The sequence below is a fragment of the Pteropus alecto genome, unplaced genomic scaffold (genome assembly GCF_000325575.1).
Source record: "Pteropus alecto unplaced genomic scaffold, ASM32557v1 scaffold33, whole genome shotgun sequence".
In the NCBI taxonomy this organism is placed as follows: Eukaryota; Metazoa; Chordata; class Mammalia; order Chiroptera; family Pteropodidae; genus Pteropus; species Pteropus alecto.
Genome location: NW_006435762.1, coordinates 6,144,559 through 6,160,383, shown reverse-complemented (window position 1 = coordinate 6,160,383; position 15,825 = coordinate 6,144,559). Strand labels below are relative to the sequence as shown.

Genomic DNA, 15,825 nt, shown 5'->3' with positions numbered 1-15,825 from the left:
GAAAACAATTGACACATTTTATTTCTATAACACTTTCACAGAAGAGGTATTTAAAAATACAAAGTTGATATTTTTTCATGAGTTCCTGGGTTTATTAATTCATAACATTAAAGTTTCATCAGCTTCATCTTAGATGAGACTTGCCTATAAATACATGGTATGTTTTCTGTAGAAGTTACCTATACGTCTTCAAAAATTCAATTGGTCTAGAAAAATGACTCTGAGACAGTCATGTTTCTTTCTTTCTTTCTGTTTTAAAAAAAGACAAAACAGCAATAAACATTTTAGCTCTTTAATGAGCAAAGATCATGTCTCTTAGCATTGGACTAATAGTCATTATCCAGATTATCTTTATTTCACGCAATGACCAATGACATGGCCAAGATGTACAAAGTTGCTTCCATCAAGTAGTATACAATTTTTTTGTATAATAAGCTTTCATTCTTGAAAAAGAGTAACTGAAAAGAAAGGTTTCTGTTACTGCAGTTAGTTTGTCAGAGAAAGTTCTTTGCATTATCTTACAAACTATCAAAATTGCTAGTCATCTGAAAAAATGTAAAAAAAAATCACATAACTTTAGTCTAATAGAAATATAGTACAGGTAAGAGAGAAAGTATTTATCAGGATGTGCTCTTTAAGTCCATCTCAATTTTTTTTTAATATAAATGTACATCTGATTACATATACAAACATTTGGAAAGGTCTGTGATATACCATTACTGGTAAACAACAGGAGGATGAAGAGTTTCCTGTGGTCTTAGAATATTCATTTAAAATCACACATATGTGTAAGACTAAAATCCTCCAGGTGTTGACTCTCCTTCTAGGTTCTGTATCTACGTTGTACTCTACTGAGATTGCGTGAGTAAATTCCAGTGTGAATGAACCTCAGTGAGAAAGGTAAGTGATGTGATGAGGGACATAACTTCATATTGAAATATTATTAGTAAACATTTTGTCATGCAACATGAGTAAATTAATTAACTGAGAACTGTAATCAGAGTGGTAATATGGGGCATCCTCATATCATAGAAGACTGTTGCAAGTAACTCTTTGGACACATTTCACCTTACCAAAAGGAACAAAATACAGAGTAACAAAAACCACAGCAAATTATAGATCCTGTAACACATGTCCAGTTAGGGTTATATTTCTATAAATTATTTAGATGGAAACAAAAAGAACATTAAAAACACAGAAAACTTTTCTTCTGGGATTCATATCAGCGAGTATTCACCACTATACCTATAGTTTCTTCAAATACCTTTAATAACTAATTCCTGCTATTATCGAAACTACTGTGAATTATTTAATTGTAATTACTTTTGCCCCTTAAAATCTTCTTTAGGTTCTGCCAATTGATGGAGGAAGCTTCTATTAAAAACTCCAATGGGATGAGAAGAATTTTAATTACGGCTTAATCAGCAGCACAGCCACCAAGCATATAAATTATCATGCACATCGTGCTAAAAATATCCAGTTTCCTTTATCCCCACAACTTTATACTGACAGCACTTATGTGATAATGTTGTACCTGCCAGTCTTTAAACTTCTTTGTTTTACTGGCAAATTTCAGCATGAGCCTCTGCTAAGGCCATTAACAGCACTGGTGCTTTGTGTACTTATCCAAATATGTAAATATGGTCTACGGAATAAAACAGCTCCAAATAAAAACTGGTGAAAATTATCTGACATTCCATTGGTGTGTCCCTTGTGCATATTCATGGTTGTTTTTTATTTTTATTTTTTATATTTCAGACATAGTTCTTTCCTGTTTGGTGTTCCACATGCCTACTTCCACTATGTAACATAAATCTTCAAAAAATTAATTCTTGAATGTGAATGAAAAAGTATCATTCAGAACAACTGCTTCAAGCAATTGAAATTCATTTTTAGAGTTGATTTGTGTATATATGTACAATTCAATTTTTCAAAACCCCCAAAGTTCTTGATATGTATATTCACATAATATTCCTCCTTATTTAAATAGTAAGAGTCTTGTAGGTTGAAAGCCAAGGAATCTTCAGTAATCTTTTACCACAATCCATCAAAAATAGAGTTTGTTTCTCTTGTCAGGCTATACCCTGGTTGTTGAATGTGAATGGGGGTGGGGATGGGGGTGGGGCAGAGTATTGTTCTGTCCTCCAGTAAATGTATTGAATGTGTGTAAGGGTTGGATCCCTGGTATAGTGTTGGGAATCATTGTAATGGTGTTGGGTGTCATTAAAGGAACATCATCAGGTGACCTCCTCATAGCTAGTGTGTAATCTGGGGGGCAGGCGGTCCGAAGAACCACCTCATGTGGATGGATGGACTCACATTCATGATCCAAATCAGTGTGCTTCATTTGGAGGGACATGATCTCCTCTTCTTGTGCATGGGTCAGATCGTTGGTAGTAGTACGCTGAGGGCTACATCTCCTATGAACATCATGTCTCCTTTTATCCTTTTTGTAGTATAGGGCTGCAAAGGCCAAGATGTTCAGAAATAGCAGTGATGCTCCAACTGCTATAGTGACGCTCAGCTCTGTTGAGTAGTCCCTTTGATCCACTGAAAACGGACTTGGTTGTTGTTTGGGATCATCTTGCTTGGCAGTGGGAAAGGCTGATGTGACAGGTACAGAATTTTTTCTTGTAGGTCTGAAAGTGATGTCAGTTGATGGCACTTTAGTTGTTGTCGAGGTATACTGAGAAATATCATTGAGATTATGCAGATGAGGTACCAGCTCCAACCAGAGGTTCACCTTATTGGCTCTATAATGTTCTTTAACTCTTGGTTTTAATCCAATATGGAGATAAAGTTGATCTTTCTGGGAATATCTGGTCCATGCTACTTCTTCAAAACGATTGGGTTTGGTATGGATGAATTTTGTGTCTTGAGGGACGGGTTGATTTGGGTCACTAGAATAGAAAAAGGCAATTAAGACAACAAAATTACTTTACTATTTTTCTTAATAGAAATAGTGCTGGTTTAACATGTAATTGAAGAGATAATTCAGCAAGGATTTAGATTATGTTTTAACATCTTGGGTCAAGTTAGAAATATAAATAGCATCACAGGCAGATTGTTAGATAGATGACAATGTAATATGAGTAAGCCTCACATTCTTGTTCTCAGCCTGATTGGAGATGAGATGCTGTGTACAAAAGGCTTTAAAATTCATATACTCATGTGTTGTCTTATAGGCAAACTAGCAGAAACAGCATAGAATAGTGAAAAAGACAGGATTTGGAATAGACAGATGAGGATTTGAATCCTAGTACTGCTATATATTAGACATATGAATATTTATATGGGGTTCTCATAGCTTTAGGTCTCTTCTTCATAAAATGAGATTAATAGTGCTTGACCTGTCCACTTCACAAGGTAGTTGGGAGGATCAAAGGGCATAGTACTATAAATTGGAAAGCACTATAAAATAATATTCATCACTATTTAATAACCATAATAAGCCATGTGTAATTAAAACACCAAAATAAATTTAACTATCAAATAATATAATAGAAATATAAGCCTTTCTTAATAAACTTCTAAAAAGTCAGAACTAATCAAGCAATGATTTTTGAAATACAACCAAAATATAACATTTTAGGAAAAAAAAAATCCTTAATATATAATTGCTGGTATTAATCTATTAAATTAAATCATTTGGGCATAGAATATATATTATTTTTAAATGTTTAAACGTATTTCTATTAAGTTATAGAAAACTTTATTCTTTAGGTACATACCCAGTTTTAGCAAAGTTTGTCCAGTATGTCATTACAACTGCACTCAGCATCACATCATTTTTGGAGAAATTGCAAGGAAATAACTCTGTAGGCCCAATCATGGGGATTCCTAATACGTAGGGAACCTCATCTCCATGAGCTGCATCAGCCCAAGCTGGAACCTGATCAGTTTGGCAATGATGGTAAAAGGCATAGAAATATGTAGGTGAACCAAAGTTTGAGTGAAGATCTGCTGTAGCTACAGCTGGTGCCACCCACTGATGATCTGTAAACAAAGCCAATAATGTCTTCCTCCGAGTTTCAGGGTTATGACGGTCAGCCCAGTCAGTGTACATAAATTTAATGGTTTCTCTCAAAACATCTTTTCCTTCAGGATAGCCATATAAATTATCAACAAAATTGGAAACAGCAAAGTCAAAATCACTAGCTGATATACCATCATCACTATCTACTATATTTTCAACAAATTTTAATCCTTCCCCTTGGTTAACTCCTAACATTATATCATAGTTGAGAAACTCTCCTTGCTCCATTAATATCTGAGGGTCATCTGGTATTACATCACCATCAATCACAGGTCCAAAGGCTATGTGGTATCGCGCTGGTTGAATATCTTGGTCAACAAGTTCTTTGTAAGGCTTCTTCTGTAGGCATTCCACTAACTCTACCGTATCTGAAACATTGCAACCAACTTTTGTGGCCAACATTCTAGCATATTTTGCAGGTTGGAAACTAACAGCCCAGCTGGAAAGGGCTGTTCCACTTTGAGCTATTGCTCGTTGAAAAAGTCCTATGGGAAAAACAAGAGTTTCAGGTGACCTTTGAATAATGTTGTGATAAAACAATAACATTAGATATTTTAGATATGTATATAAAAACCCAGATACAACTCGAGAAACAGGAAGATAGAGACATTTTTGCTTAAAGTACATGAAGTCATCCCCAGGGTATAATGCATCAGAGATGTGGACTAAGTCTTCTGCTTCGAGTGACAACCACTTTATGGATCAAGAGGTATAAAGTGTGCCATGTCTCAAAGAGGCAGTAAGCAAAGAGAGAAAGAAAATGTGTAAACATTAGTGATAAAAAGTCTCAAATATGTTTTTGTTTTGCATGTAAATATCTATATCATTATCAAAGCTAACTAGGTAGGGCTAACTCTTTCCACTTGAACATTTCATCAGTATCTGTGTTGTCTTTTGAGGATATTTCCTCCAATTTGGCTCCCTGTATCTTCCTTCAAAATGGCTCTGTATGTTTGATTTAATCAGATTTTATTAGGAAAAGAATTGTTGAAAGCTCACACAAATACTGGGGCTGGGGATTTACTAATACCCTGGGGATGGCCCTGAAGGCACACAAAACAGAATATCACTTTAGACATACTCTTTCCAGCTCTTCATGTCAGACATAGTATGCTGAATATTCATCTTTCAGAAGCAGACATAACATTTGAAGTGTTTTCACTAGGTTAAAGAAAAAACTATCAGCAGAAGGATTTAGTGGGGGGGATTTAACTTTTTTCCACTGTTAAATGTGCGCCACTACATTTTTTCATAAAAGATGAAAAGTACATGGTCCACTGCTTTTCACTAAATTGCATTTAAGAATTATAAATTATGGTCCAATATGTAGTTTGATTAGAGCTGCATGCTGTTCAAATTTACAAATGCATGTTATCTACCCATTAAGGTATTTTCAAATAAAATCCTTGTTTTAAAAATATAATTTATCTATTTTCTTTTGAAAATTACATTTGTTATCAATTTCCAAATATAGCTTTGCAGTTCAGTTATTTAAACACATGCTCAACTATTCATGTTAATGTGATAAGAACAATTTTTAGAAAAATGAATATGTATTCAAATTTCAGTCTTTATATGTTCTTAGATAATTCTAAAAATATTTAAAAAGTCAGACAATACTAATTTAATTTGTTTTGGTTTCTTACATCTTTATGAACATATTTTTAGTTTGCAGGAGCAAAGTATGCTAGAGTAAATTATATAAATATGGATAATTTTTTTATTATTATTGTTTATGCCTATAGCACCTGGTCTTCCTAGGTGGTCTCCCATCCAAGTACTAACCAGGCCTGACCCTGCTTAGATTCTAAGATCAGACATTGGGCTTGTTCAGGGTGGCATGGCCATAGACCATGGGCCATGGCTCCACTGGCGCGTGAACCCAGGAACTTTTGCATGTAAAGCAGATGTGCTAACCGCTACACTATGGAATTATGTCTGAAATATAGATAATTTAAAAAATTATATAGGCTATATCTTTGTCAACATTTGCTCAGAAAAATATTTTACTAATTAAAAACTTAACAACTAAAATAAACCTGGTTATATCTATAATATGCTTTCCAATTTCAGGGGTTTGATGACATTAACTAAATAAATGAGAAAAGATTTTAAAGAAAATACACGTCAAATATAGTCTGAAATATGCCATCTAGATGGTATTGGGAAAACCATATCATTAGTGAGAGTGCTTGCTTTGTGTATCAAAGCTGTGGTCAATTCCTAATAATATAGGCCTAACCATTGCAGTAGACCCAAGAAGTTAACAGACATTAAAGTTTATGCCTTACTGGAGACAGAATTGGCCCAATGACTTCAAGACATGTCTTAAGTATCTCCTGGTCAAATCAGGCAACTTTCTTTGTGGAAATAAGCTTAGGACTAGAGCAAACATAAGTCCATTTGTGTGGCCAGGCATGGACAGATTTCCTTGAAGAGGGCAATGAAATGCTATATTTTGAACTGTTTGCATAGCCATTTGCCACTATTTATCAATCAACAATTGATAAATAGCAATGCTAGCCAGTGAATTTATTAATTCATCTCTTTACTGAATGCTATTTTTGGACTGGCTAAAACTGGCTTTGGTGACCATTTTTGCTTTACATGTAAAAAAAGTTTTAGGAAATATAGAAGGAAATAACATTTGAGATCAAATGACCCTAAGAAGTCTGAACGAATTGTTTAATGTTAATCTACATAAATACTGGCATGACTAGAATAATCTAATCTGTTCAATTAAAAAAAATGAAAATTTATAATTTTGAAATAAGCCATTTCATTAGAGACCAAAATCTCTATTCAATTGGAAATTTTCTCAGGTGAAACATTTTATCATCTAGAATCAGAACTCAACTAATTTAAATGAGCTGTTACAGAAACTATTTCTATAAATTATGTTTATAATAATATATGTTTCTCCAAATATATATACTCATTTAATTACTGGCTGTCCCTTTGAAATTCCACATTAATTTGTCTTTGATACCAAAAACAAATATTCTATTGGGTGCTTATATCATAAAACTCAGACTTATAATTAAGATGTTTTATGAAAATGACAGTGTATACTTTCTTAATGTATATAAAATAAAAATAAAAAAGTAAAAAATATAAGATGACCTATGTTGATGTGTATCCTCTATCTTCCTATCTTTTACGTACATATAATAGAGAGAAATATTTGCATTTATAGACTTCTCCAACAAAACACCTCTGTTCTTGTGGATGTTTCAAGTTAATAAATGCAATCGAATGAGTGACTAAACTCATGGTAAGGTGAGAGTCCATAAAAAAGAACAACATGATAAGCTTTGGGCAGGCACTTTGGAAAAAAGGTGTCATGGCCAGAAAATGGAGATAGGAAAAATATCTTATGGGTTTAAGCAGCCTCAGTGCTCCATGTTGCGTTGCCAAGCTTTGAGGAGGAAAAATAACACTTTTGGAGTCGAAAAGAGAAAAAAAAGAAAGCACGAATTCAAACCTATTTTTCTTTTTAATCAAAAGCTCTACTGGTGACCTCGATGGTTTGACAATTTTGGATCATACATGCAAAATAATCAAACATCCATTCTCTACTCACACAAGTGAAAATCTTATTTTCAGACAAACTAGCTTATAACTGCCTCCTTCTTTCTAGCAAAAGGTTTTAAATGTCTATTGTCTTGAAAATAGATTATACACAAGACTTGCATTAAAATAAACCTCGTCTCTGATTGTGATTACTGAATAAACAGAGATGACAGAACTGTGAACGCCTTTGATTTTTCCAAAAATCACCCTCTAAAAGAATGAAAAGTAATGGTAATGCTTACTATCCTGAAGTGTGCTTGAAAGGGCATACTTACTAAGCTTCACAGGAGACAAAGAAAAGAGTTTGACAAAAATCTAAACATGCATACCAAAGCTAAAGAAACAATATTTCTAACAATTATTGAATTCAACCTAGAACTCAGTTTGAACAGAGAAATATATACAGAGCATCACATACTACTGATGGCGGTGGCATGCAGACACCAAAATTGTCAAAATTTGCAACCTGCATAATACCTTTGGTTGAATTGCTCCAACGGTTACCTTCAGAATAATGGGATAAAGTCAGCAGATTGACACATGAACCCCCAGCGCCAGATCCAAAAACAGTGATTCTTAAGGGGTCACCACCAAAGAATCCAATGTTCTCACTAGTCCATCTTAAAGCCTGTATGAGATCAAGGAGTCCATAGTTTCCTTTTGCAGCCTGATCTCCTGTGCTCAAGAAACCTGGAAAATAGAAATGAAAAGATACCTTAGAACACCGTTTTGAGTTGACATGAATCAAATAGGCATTAAATTTAAATGCAGCTGAAGCCTGTGCTCATCAAGATAAGAACAAATTCTTTAGTAAAAAATTATTTCCCATGACAATAATTGGATTTCCTTTAGGAAGAATAGTAGAGACTAAAATTTGAAAAAAGACCTTTATCTTCCCTAAATTATCCAGGTAATAGGTTATAGCGGGCAGAGAAAGAGAATGAAAACATTTTGAAAGTCCTCAAGGGAGACATTCTAGAGGCCAAGTTACTAGGTGGAGATATTTGAGATAGTGTCATGGAGCATATGGGAATGTGATTTTGCATAGAACATTGTCTTGGTCCTCAAGTTGCTCATTGTGTAATATGATTGGAATTTAAGGTAGGTGTAGCAGAGAGGCAGGATGCAAGGGTGGAGAGCATGCGTATTTTTCTAAAACTTGTGCGTAAAATAATATACAACTCTTTGCATATATATGTATATATACATTTTTATTGATGGTGCATGGTTAAGAAAGAATCACTGTGTTACAGGTAATCTGAGACCACATTTTGGAATATCTTAAATGCTAAACTGAGGAGATTTGCTCAGTTAGAAAACTGTAGAATAACTGAAGATTTTTAAAAAGTTCTGACTCATATTTCTAGAATGTTTAAAGCTCTGCTTTAAAGTGAATCTGATAATAAAGAGAAACATATGTTGCACAATAGAAAGAATGGAAGTAGGGGAGAGGTTATAGGAATCTGAATTGACAGAGTGCCAAGGCATTTGAAAAAAGGAGATAGAAAAAAATAATGTGGCAGTAAGAGCTGAGTGACTTTATTACACAGTAAGTCCTCAAATAACATTTCATGCAATGTCATTTCATCATAAGCAATAGAAGCTGTAGGTACTGAACTCTTGTTTAAATCAATTAGCTTGATATAAAATTGGTTTCAGTATATATCATTTCGCTTAAAGTCGCAGAACCTATCAATGACGTTAAGTGAGGACTTAACTGTATTTGGAAGTTGTAGAGAGAAGAGTCAAATATATTACTTTAATAATATTTTGAACATATTTATTATTTACACTGGCAATAGATTTTATAACATGTTTATTATAACTTGTAAAACAAATGTCGACTCTAATATATTTCTGTAGTTGGTAGAAATAAAAAATGTAGAATGTATTTCATAAAATATTTTATTTTATAGATAATTCATATTTTAAGCAAAATATTTAGAGCTATATTACATGTACATTAATTAATTATATTACGTATACATTAATTAATTATATTCAGGAATATAATTTCCAAACTCAACAAGTTTATAGAACTATTTTTTTTAATTATATTATCCTTTACTGAAGACCCATTATAGAAACTCAATATAATGGGTCAATATCTGTGGTTAAAATTATTTTATTTAATTTGTAAAAACATAATTCACCATTACTTTTGTGAAAACTAAACCGTGATAACAATACCTATGAGTATATCAATCTATACCCAAAATGAAAATATGGACAAAAATTCTTTAGGATCATTATAGGAAGCAATAGATAAAGACAAATTTTCTTGAATAATTTTGAAAAATATGAAAAAATGCACATGATTAGTCCTTCTTTTCCTACAAGGACAAAAAGAAACAAAAAGACTATTTACTCCATTCTGTGTGTATACGTGTGTGTCCATGTTTATATGTGCGTGTATAACTCTGAAAATATTAAATCATTTTTGAAATGGAGTTTAACTTTCAAAAATTAGGTTCCAAATAAACATATCTTTCCATTCATACTTGTTACCTTTTACTGAATCCACATAATTTAAGAAAATTTTTATAGGATCTGCTTACCTAGAAACACTTTCAAATACTCAATAGTCAGATAAATAAGAGCAGTAAAAATACAAAACAAAAACATGGCAGGGAATTCTTTTTAGCTTTATTTGCTATTAAGTACACTTTGGTATAAAATCTAACCATTAGCTTAAGTTCCTCAAGGAATTTGTTGCAAATGTTTTGACCTACATAAATAGACTGTTGGCTCAAACCCCGAAAACAACATTACAGAAAGATTACTGTGCATTAGATAGAAAGTCTCTTAAAGGATAAAGGAGGCATGAGTGAGGGAGTGTATGTGTGTATATGTTTGTGTTACAGAGAAAGAAAAAGAGAGAATGAATGAAAGAATGAAAGCACACTCTAGGTAGTTTATTACATATAATTCTATGTCACAAATATATTCAAGTAGAAATTTGATTTCTGCATATAGCGTATGCCACTCAGCCCAAAACCCAAGATTTGTATTTAATTCCTCTTGAAATAATATTGAATAACTCCAATTAATATTCGAATGAATCTCTACATTTGTACAAAATTGACTCACTAATAAAATAATCATTCAATATAGAACATGTAGAGAAGCATAGTAATAAAATTATTACCTCCACATTAACTAACTAATATCCCCTTTATAATTCCAGTTTTAGTAGCATCATTTTAACCACTCTGGTAGATTGGCAAAGTTTTGTGTTTACATAACATTATTATAAGAACATGTCAATTTTTTGAAGAGCAACTTCTACCTTATTAATAGTTTAAAGAAATCTTGTAGGTCTTCAAAATAAAAGTTAAACAAAATTAATTAAATTCCAAATTAATGCTGTTAAGTCATTGCATGGAAAACAGTAAATTATTGTATAAAAGACAGTTTCCTAGGCTTGGAATGTGCAAGCTACTCTGTCAAGCTTCAATTTAACCCTTCAATACTGCATTGACCTCATTCTTGATTTCTGTATGATGCGTATGCTGTAGTTTATCTATTTTCTATCTCTCTATCGTCTGTCTATCTGTCTGTCTATCTATCTATCTATCTATCTATCTATCTATCTATCTATCTATCATCTGTCATCTAATTTGTAACTAAAAGAGAGTGAATGCAGACAGCCACTATGAAATTTATATTGGGAAAAAATTATAGATAGCCATTGCCTTTATTAAAGCCAGCCAATCAGTCAAATCATCTCTCTTTAGATCTGATAAAGTGATACTGCAGACTCGTATGAATTCTTACATTTCTGATACTATATTCAAACAAAATTTTGTAGCTCAGCCAAAGACACAAAACAAGGAAAGGTAGATAAATTGTTGATTCAAAAGGGACACAGTTTGGATAGATATATGCAAAGAAAAAAAAAAAAAAGAAATTGAACCACATTCTTACACTATATACAAGAATAAACTTAAAATGGATTAAAGGCTTAAGTGTAAGACTCAAAACCAAAAAATCCTAGAAGAAAACATAGTCAGTAAATTCTCTGATATTGCTACTAGTAATATATATTTTTTTCTGATGTATCTTCTCAGGCAAAGGAAACAATAGAAAAAATAAAAAAAAATGGGACTACACCAAACTAAAAAAATTTACACGGCAAATAAAATCATCAACGAAATGAAAAGACAACCTACTGAATGGAAGAAGATATTCACTTATGATACATTTGTTAATAAGTTTATATCCAAAACTTATAAAGAACTCATATGACTCAACAACAAAAAAACTAAACAATCCAATTAAAAAATGGCCAATAAACATATATGAAAATATGTTCAACATCACTAATAATCAAATAAAATGCAAATTAAAACCACAACGTGATATCACCTCATACCTGTCAGAATGGCTATCATCAATAAATTAAAAAAAAAACAAAACGAAACAAGTGTTGGCAAGGATGTGGAGAAAGGGAACTCTCGTACATTGTTGGTGGGATTGCAAACTGGTACAGTCACTATGGAAAACAGTTTAGAGTTTCCTCCAAAAAATTACAAATAGGACTATCTTTTGATCCAGCAATTGCACTCTTGGGTATTTGGGTATTATCTAAAGAAAACCAAAACCCTGATTTGTAAAGATCTATGAACACCTCTGTTCATGGCAGTGCTATTCACTATAGCCAAGATATGGAAGCAACCTAAGTGCCCATCCATAGATGATTGGATAAAGAAGATATCATTCATATATACAATGCAATATTACTCAGCCATAAAAAAATGAAATCCTACCATTTGCAATGACATGGATGGACCTAGAGGTTATTATGCTGAGTGAAATAAGTCAGATAGAGAAAGATAAATAGCATATGATTTTCCTTATATGGGAAATCTAAGGAACAAAAGGATCAAACTAAAATAAAATTTAAAATAAAAACATATTCACAGGACAATCTGGTGATTGCCAGAGCAGAGAAGGGTTGGGGGACTGAGTTAAAAAGGTGAAAGGGTGAAGAAGGACAAATTAATAGTGATAAAATAGTCACAGGGACATATAGTACAGCATTGGGAATATAGTCAATAGTATTGTGATGGCTGTGTGTAGAACCAGATGAGTGCTAGAGTGATCGGGGGGATCACTTTATCAACTATATAAATGTCTAGACAATGTGCTGTATACCTGAAACTAATATAAAATAAAAATTTTAAAAGAGACATAATTTTCTAATTATGCAAATGATATGCATTGGCAGCAATTTTTCGACCTTGCCATCCCACAAAGTATTTTATTTATTTCAAGTTCTTTTTTAAAAAATTGTTATATGCTCTATCCTTAATAGTAGAATCATTTCAGAATATTCTAGTTGGAACTTTATGCTGAACTGCTCGACTATAGTCCAGCATGACAAACTCTATTTTATGAAGATCTGAATGTGTTGCTTACCTTCTTGATTACTTTGGAGAAGGTTTTTCTCTTCATGTCACTTAAATAATTCTTAACAGACAGTTATTCACTTTATTTGACCATTCCTAGCCTTCATTTATAAGTTCTTAGGTAGTGTAACTAATTGATGTCCTACCATGTTGACTATTATTTTTTTAAGCTAGAACAATAATAATTAAAAAAACAAGCAACATGGAGAGAGAAAAAAATGGCGTAGATGATAGAGGTTCTGTTCATTCCTCTGGCAACCAAATCAAAATTGTGATGGAAACAAAGAGCAGCAGCAAGGAAAAATCGCCTAGGATCTACAACTAGGGAGAAATCCAAGAAATCTAAGAAATCACCTTACAATGGCAGAAGGTAGGATGGGTGAGGACATGGGGATGCCTGGTCTCCAGCCTCTGAGACAGAGACTGCAGCAGCAGCAGACACCTCTTAAAGGGGCCGCATCCGTGAGCGGATTTTCACGGTGACAGACCTGCTCACTTTGAGCACCAGTGCCGATTTGGCTGCATGCAGGGGGAATCAGGGACTTATAAGGAGATATTGTCGGAGTGAGGGGCCTAAGCGAGACTTGCTCGGTACAGCAGTGCTGGCGGTATCCATTGTTCCCTGTTGAGCCCTATCCCCTACCAGTGCTCAAGCCACAGCACCTCCATAGCCGTGATTTCATCAAACTGGATAACAGAGGTCACTCCACCCAGGGGATTCCCTGAAACCCTCGGCCCCACCTAAGCCACATCTAGGTATATCCTCAGCGAGTCAGGTGCTCCTTGCTGAGACTCACACTGGTGGAAACAGCTGACCTTGGTTTATGGTGTGGCCTTTTGAGGCAACTATAACCACAACATTTGTGGATTGCTTGCTGAATCTTAACAGGTGGCCCCAGAGGGGCAGAGGCTTGGGCTAAATTTGGCCTGCAGCTGAACCCCTCTCAGGACGGTGCCACTGGACACCTACTTCATAAATTCACACTAGTAAGATCAGGAGACTTAGGAGCTTTGCTTCGTACATAGAAATAGACACAGAAAGGCAGCCAAAGTGGGAAGACAAAGAAGAAGAAACCATATGACAGAACAAGGTGGTGATCCAGATATAAGAGTCAAGTAATCTGACGGGTGCAGAGTTCAAAACACTAATTGTAAAGATGCTCAGTGAACTTTTCGGAAGTGTAGATAAATTGAGTGAGAACTTCAGCAAAGAGATCAAAAAACATAAAAATGGAAGTAGAGATTATAAAAGGGAACCAGTCTGAAATGAAGAACACATTATCTGAGATGAAAAGTATAATAAATGGAATAAACAAAGTGAATAAAGAAGAGGATCACATTCCCTATCTAGAGGACAGGACAGCCAATCAGGACACTCACTCAGAATGGCAAGAAAAAAGGTGCCAAGACTATAAAAATAATTTAAGGAGGATATGGGACACTATTAAGGCTCTAAATATTCATCTGATTGGCATAACAGAAGAAAATCAAGATGTTGAACAGCTGTTTGAAGAAATAATGATGAAAAACTTCCCTAATCTGGTAAAGGAAATGGATATAAAGCCCCAGGCAGCTCAGAGAATTCCAAAAATCAGGGATCCAAAGAGGCTCACACCAAGATACATCATAATTAAAATGCCAAAGAAAGAATATTAAAAGCAGCAAGAGAAAAAAAATAATTACATATAAGGAAACATCCATGTGACTGACAGCTGATTTCTCAAAAGAAACTATACTGGACAGAAGGGTTTGGCAAAAAATATTCAAAAAGATGAAGATCCAGGATATATAACCAAGAATAATTTATCTAGCAAAGCTATCATTTAGAGCTGATGGACAGAAAAAGAGCTTCCCAGACAAAAATAAACTAAAAGAATTTATCACCACCTAGCCAGTATTACAGGAAATGTTGGAGGGACTTCTTTAAGAAGAAAAAACGTGTATCAAAAACAGAAATAAAGAATGGTAAAAACTACATTCCTATCAATTAGTACCTCAAATGGAAAAGAATTAAGTGCTCCAACCAAAAGACAAAGTGGCTAAAAGGATAAGAAAACAAGACCCTTACATATGAAAAGGAAGGGAGTGGAAAAAGATATTGCTTTGATGAACCTAGAAGGTATTTAAGTCAGATAGAGAAAGATAAACACATTTATATTTTTTCACTTGCATGAGGAATTTAAGGAATAAAAGAATAAACCAATCGAAAACAGACTCACAAATATAGTGGACAATTTGGTGACGGACAGAGGGGATGGGGGTTTGAGGGGCTGGGAGAATGGAGTGAAGGGTTAAAAAAGTACGAATTAGTAGCCAATGGATGGTCATGGGCATAGGGAGTACAGCATAGGGAATGCAGTTAGCGTTAATATGTTGGCTAGGTGGAGGGTTACGGGAGGGAGGGAGCAATTCAGGGGATCATTCTAAAAACTATATAGATGTCTAACCAATGTAGTGTATGCTTGAAACTAATTAAAATTAAAAAAAATAAAAACATTAAAAAAAGTGTGAAGTTGGAAAAAAATACAATGTGTAGATAGAATATGTTTGTGAAAATAAGCAGGGAGATAAAAATATACACATATGTTTGTATATGCACAGTATATCTCTTGACGGACACTCAAAATTGATTGCAGTGGTTACTTCTAAGGAAGGCAACTGCAGGATTGAGGTTGGTGGGAAAGAACAATTTATTCTTCAGTGTATAACCTTTGATAGCTTTTGCCTTTTATTCCATGTGCATGTATTATTAAAAATATAAAAAGTTCAAATTTTGGGAAAAAAACAAGCAACATGCTCTTCTCC

The 15,825-nt window shown here is 33.8% G+C and overlaps 1 protein-coding gene and 1 pseudogene across 2 annotated transcripts in view; both read right to left on the bottom strand.

The window, feature by feature from the left end:
- Positions 1–276: 276 nt before the first annotated feature.
- Positions 277–15,825, bottom strand: part of NLGN1 (neuroligin 1) — a 957,767-nt gene continuing 942,218 nt past the window's right edge. For both annotated transcript variants that reach the window (XM_025046070.1, XM_025046069.1), the window contains 3 exons: positions 8,114–8,299; positions 3,732–4,521; positions 277–2,900 (listed from right to left, as the gene is read on the bottom strand). In XM_025046070.1, the coding sequence (XP_024901838.1) occupies positions 2,078–2,900; positions 3,732–4,521; positions 8,114–8,299 (1,799 nt within the window). In that variant the 3' untranslated portion in view covers positions 277–2,077. The remainder of the gene's footprint in view (positions 2,901–3,731; positions 4,522–8,113; positions 8,300–15,825) is intronic.
- On the bottom strand, positions 5,773–5,888 carry LOC112479104 (annotated as a pseudogene).